This window comes from Chiloscyllium plagiosum, unplaced genomic scaffold (assembly GCF_037043375.1).
Source record: "Chiloscyllium plagiosum isolate Xiang-an unplaced genomic scaffold, Cpla_swu_hap1 HiC_scaffold_2, whole genome shotgun sequence".
Lineage (NCBI taxonomy): Eukaryota > Metazoa > Chordata > Chondrichthyes > Orectolobiformes > Hemiscylliidae > Chiloscyllium > Chiloscyllium plagiosum.
The window spans coordinates 156,175,337-156,181,041 of NW_028270140.1; the positions used below are offsets into that span (position 1 = coordinate 156,175,337).

The 5,705-nt window shown below is 56.5% G+C and overlaps 1 protein-coding gene across 1 annotated transcript; it reads right to left on the reverse strand.

Annotated features, from left to right (window-relative positions):
• Nucleotides 1–5,104, reverse strand: LOC122556377 (5'-AMP-activated protein kinase catalytic subunit alpha-1). Its single transcript, XM_087975186.1, is given in 5 exon segments — nucleotides 1–2,034; nucleotides 2,726–2,852; nucleotides 3,201–3,454; nucleotides 3,457–3,697; nucleotides 4,865–5,104. Coding segments are annotated over 5 exon segments (1,008 nt in total). The 5' UTR covers nucleotides 4,997–5,104; the 3' UTR covers nucleotides 1–1,780.
• Nucleotides 5,105–5,705: the final 601 nt, after the last annotated feature.

A 5,705-nucleotide genomic window follows, 5' to 3' on the forward strand; every position in this document is an offset into this window, starting at 1 on the left:
TGGTTGTAAAATCAATCATGAGTTTATTTTCTTACAAAATGAATTGCTTTGTTAATTTTAATCCTTTAAGACTGCCACTAAGTGGCAAAAGGTAAACCATAATATTCAGTAAATAGGTAGTGTGCATAATAGATACAGCCTAAAAAATAAATCTACAAAATCAGATGTGTGCAAATTTCTGATACAGTTTACACTCAATTCCCGATTCACAGAAGCTGCTGCACTTTGAACCACAGCTTTTCCCTCGTTCGCCTATTGATTCCACGTCACAGCACTCATATCCAGTCAGTGATCAACCAGCTGGAGGGGGAGGGGGAGGGGGGAGGGGGAGGGGGAGAGCGCTCCTCCTGGCACTCAGGGAGTTGGCAAAACCCAATTAGCCTGAGAGGAACCCGGGACTGCCCACGGCTGCTTGCCAGCCCCTTCCGGAGGTCTCCGCCCACCTTGACCTGAACGGCTACTTCCCACAGAGGCAGCACTGAGCAGCAGGTTCACCAGCTCCAGGGCTGTTCCGAACCGAGCCTGACTCCATCCTTACCATCACGGAATGTCCAGCACAGTAAACCTCACTCTACCCTCTTATACTGAGCTTCATCTACACTGTCCCTGTCAAACACTCCCTGGGCAGATTCAGAGCAAAGCGACCCCTCCCTGTTCCTTCGGTCTCCCTTCACTGCTTTACATGTTCCCTCTCCTGGGCAGCTATGCTTTATCTCAGAAGCTACCACTCAGTGGGAAGGTATGTGTGCCCTGCATAGTGCTGTGCCTCACTGTGTATGGGATGGTTTGTACCCCTCAGCGTATAATCCAACTGAAGCTGGACAGGAACCCCAACCCTTTTGCGCTCACCTGAAACCGACGTCAGAAATCTGACAGAACATTCCATGCTAACAGGTGGGCCCCGCACACAACCTGAACAGCCGAAGGACAGGCATCTCCAACACGGTTGGGAAATCTCAGGAAACATCCACAGCCAAGCCCTGACCACTGATTCTGGAGAGAGGCTGGTTAAGCCGGAGCGTGGGGAATTGTAATTACTACTTAACCACACCCTGGAAAAGAGCGCTTCCTCCTGGGCACTGAGCTAGAACCCAGGATACCCAATCCACAACGTTCCTGCCAGGGAACCACCTTCAAACCGGAAACACCAAAGAGCTTAAGCTAACGTTCCCCAAACAGAGCAGTTTGACACTGTGCAACAATCCGCAGGTAACTGTCCAAGGGAGGAATTGTTCCTGTTTGAGACTGAGAGAGAGCAGACAGAGCAACACCAGTGAATGGTGCAGAATGGCCACTGCTCTGCAGTGCTGTGAACTGGGCTGGGTCCCCTCACACTGCACCAGCCCACCACCTCACTGGAAAACTTGCCAAGCTGCTCTGCTTACGACTCACACAGAGGGTGACAGTCAGGGAGAGGGAGGAGAGGCACAGAGGCTGGGCAGGGTGAGGGCAAACACTGGGACCCACTGCGACTCCTCATCCTTCTGTTGTTGTAAGAGATGCAGCAAAGCAATGGATTCACATCAGCATACAGACAGGTAGAGCAAACTAAAGACAGAGCTCACGAGTTACAGAGAGAGAGAGAGAGAGAGAGAAGGAAACACATTAGTAACTCTCAGCCTGACTGCTGACTCACACTGCCATTAGTAGCGTGCTGCTGGTGAGCTAGAGGTTTGCAGGAAGATGTTTTGAAGCATTAATCTGTTTCCCCATGTTGCTTTGTGCATTGCTGGTCAGAGTCGATCAGACTGTAATGCAGAGGCAGAGGCAGAGGTGGCCATTACCTAGCCAGGAGCTTGATCAGGTTTGCGCACATCTCGAAGAATTCAATAATGTGGCTGCCAGGCCTCGGGCCCAGATCCGAGGGGACGCCAGACTCCACTGAGCTCCCAGACCACGACAAGGTACCATCAGCCAGCTTCCCGGGGCAGTCAGTGTCCGACTCCGTCCTGGAGCCACTCCGGTGGTAGCTGCTGATGGATCCGGAACGCCGAGGGGTAGTGGAGCCGGACTTGGGCTCATTCACCTCATCCGCTGGATGGAGAAGGGACGTGGTCAGCACAGAATGGAGCAGGAGATCAGGAGCAGGTTCAGCACAGGACACCCACAGCCCCCCTGACCCCCCCACCCCCCTCACCCCCGCCGAAATCACCCCCCCACCCCACCCAAATCACCCCCCCAAAATCACCCCCTCACCCCACCGAAATCACACCCTCACCCCCCCACCGAAATCAGCCTCCCACCCCACCCCCGCCGAAATCACCCCCCCACCCCACCCCCCCGAAATCACCCCCCCACCCCACCCCCCCGAAATCACCCCCTCACCCCACCAAAATCACACCCTCACACCCCCACCGAAATATCACCCTCACCGAAATCACACCCCCACCCCAAACCCCTGAAATCGCCCCCCCCACCCCACACCCCCCCGAAATCGCCCCCCCACAATCACTGCCCCCCTGTACCCTCCCTCAAAGTGCACTAGATCAGTCCTCTCCGACTGTCACATTGCCACGAGCCCCCTCCCCATCACACCCTGGAACAGGATTCCCCCCCTTCCCCACAGTGTCCCCCACCCTGAACAGCCCCCTCCTCACAAAGGGAATTGGACCCTCTCACTCTCTCCCACCCTTTGCCCTGCTCCCCACCACAGGCATCTAAACACACACACCCCCCACCCCCACTGTGACCCCCCCCCCCCCCGGGCTCCCTCACTCCCCCTCACCTTCGATGCTGCGGAAGTCCACCAGGTAGGTGCGGCTGTCCACCTGGTACAGCTGGACACTCATCTTGGAGAAGGTCCCCGAGCTGGGGTTCAGTCTGCGCACCCGCAGGTAATAGGGGTTCACCACCTGGGGCAAGGGTCAGGGGGCACCGAGGTCACACAGAGAGAGAGAGAGAGCGAGCGCAACAGGGTGACAGAGGGACAGTGCCGGGGGAGGAGAGGCAAACGATTGGGCGGAGAGAGGGACATGGGGGGGGGGGGGGGGGGAGAGACATGAAAGGAGAAACAATAAACAAACAGCTCAGTCTGAGGCACTTCTCCTCCACCTTCACCCCATCCCTGCTCTCTCTGTCCTTTCTCCCGCTCCCCCTCCCCCTCCCACCCCCCCGCGCTCTCTCCCTACCCTCCAGTGCTCTCCCTCGTTCTTCCCTCCCTCCCCCCTCCCCCCCCCTTCCAGCGTTCCCTGCTTCCTCACCTTCCACTCGTAGCCCAGCTGTTTCATGGCCCGGCACACCTCTGCCATGATGTCGTTGGGCCGGCTCTGGCTGCGGATTCCCAGGTGCCACTTGGCTCGCCGCACCCCGGGGTGTTTGGATTTCTGGGGGTTCAGCTCGTCCAGAGTGTGCCTGGACCTGGGCACGGGCTCTGCCACCAGGAAGGGTACCCGTTCAGGGTGAACCCTGGCCACAAAGTGCTGGTCGTCCAGGAAGGAGGCACTGTCAGGGGGCTGGACGCCAGGTAGAAATCTTTGGCCTCATTCATGATGCGGCGGTTATCGATGATCAGGTGGTAGGCCACAGCCAGCGGGTCCTGGTGGTTCCGGCTGTACAGACAGTTCAGTACCTCCTCCTCGCTGCACTCAAACTTCTCACACACCTCCTTCAGAGCTTCATCATCGATCATACTGCTGCTGTAGGCTGGGTCCTCCGGGAACAGGTACTTGGGTAAATCCTGCTTAAACCACTCGTGTTCCTAAAAGGACAGACAGCATTCCCTCAAAAGCACTGTCCCAGCACGGAGACCTCACCAACCCTCAGGCAGACCAGCACCTGTGGGCAGCGCTGATATCACAGGCCAGTCACCTTCCAGCAGATCACAGAGATTTCAAACTCAACCCCCTCCCCCCCCCCCCCCCACTCCAACAGATCCCCACTGAAAATTCCTCTCACCGGAATATTTCCCGCATTTCCCAACCCTGGGATAACCCCGACAAGGCCCATGGGGGAATCGCTAACTAATCTCCCTGGGAGACTCATTGAGCTAACAGGCAGATGGAACTCACCAGGGAGAGAAACTGCAGCTGCTGGAGATCAGAGTCGAGAGGGTGGTGCTGGAAAAGCACAGCAGGTCAGGCAGCCTCCGAGGAGCAGGGGAATCAACATTTCAGGCATAAACCCATCTTCCGCTCACACCTGATGAAGGGCTTATGCCCGAAACGTCGACTCTCCTGCTCCTCGGATGCTGCCTGACCTGCTGTGCTTTTCCAGCACCACACTCTCAACTGAGTTGAAACTCATCACCGGAGCCCATTTGAAAGCAGATCCAGGGCCCTCATGTGGCACAGAGGTAGTGCACCTACTCCTGAACCAGGAGACCACGGTGCAAGTCCCACCATAATAACATCTCGGAAAACATATCTATACCGTGGTTGTGCTGCTTACCAGGACTGGGACGAGCCGACGTATACCAACAGTAACGGCTTATTTTGGTGCTAAACAATAAACCAGGTTCTTCTCCAGTTGGGGCTCCTTCCGTTCCTACAGAGACCCTCCTCACCGAGAGGGTGGGACTTCAGTGTCAGGAATGGGGAAGGAGGGGGTCGGGACTGTCACTTCTCTCCACAGAGATATGAAAACCTGGTGTGAGCTGCCGGTGTCGGAGAGGAAGGCGGCTGGTGGAAATGTAACCTCGTGGATGGTCAGTAGGTCTTCGGTAAGGTACGGGCCGCGTCTCGGCCCGGCTACGGGGCAGAATCGGGATCATGGGGGCATTTCCAGGACAGCAACCTGTAGCCAGGGGCCACAGCTATCTCAGGTCAGTGACCTTTCAGCAGAACGGCTTAGTTTACTGACTGGATGGGCCGAGCGGCCTCCTCCTGCTCCATCTTCTGGAAGCTGTTTGAGGAGGTGGTCCTGTCACTAACCGGATATCCTTGATGGTGGTCCGCTTCATGGGGTCAACCTGCAGCATGTGTTTGAGGAGGCTGATGACGGATGGGTTGAGGTACTGCGGGGTGTAGAAGATCCCATCACAGATCTTCTTGAACAGCATGGGGACGTGATCGTCATCGAACGGGAGGGTACCACACAGCAGGGCGTAGAGGATGACCCCACAGCTCCAGATATCCACCTCAGGCCCAGCATACAGTCTGGGGAGAGACAAGAGTCTGGATTAGAGTGGTGCTGGAAAAGCACAGCAGTTCAGGCAGCATCCGAGAAGCAGGAAAATCCACGTTTCGGGCAAAAGCCCTTCGTCAGGAATAAAGGCAGAGAGCCTCCCAGGGTGGAGAGATAAGCTAGAGGAGGGTGGGGGTGGGGAGAAAATAACAGAGTACAATAGGTGAGTGGGGGAGGGGATGAAGGTGATAGGTCAGGGAGGAGAGGGTGGAGTGGATAGGTGGAAAAGGAGCTGGGCAGGTTGGACAAGTCAGGGGGACAGTGCTGAGCTGGAAGTTTGAAACTAGGGTGAGGTGGGGGAAGGGGAAACGAGGAAACTGTTGAAGTCCACATTGATGCCCTGGGGTTGAAGTGTTCTGAGGCGGAAGATGAGGCGTTCTTCCTCCAGGCGTCTGGTAGTGAGGGAGCGGCGGTGAAGGAGGACCAGGACCTCCATGTCCTCGGCAGAGTGGGAGGGGGAGTTGAAATGTTGGGCCACGGGGCGGTGTGGTTGATTGGTGTGGGTGTCCCAGAGATGTTCCCTAAAGCGCTCTGCTAGGAGGCGCCAGTCCTTGTTACGATTGGAGGGGTGGGGTTTGAGGGCA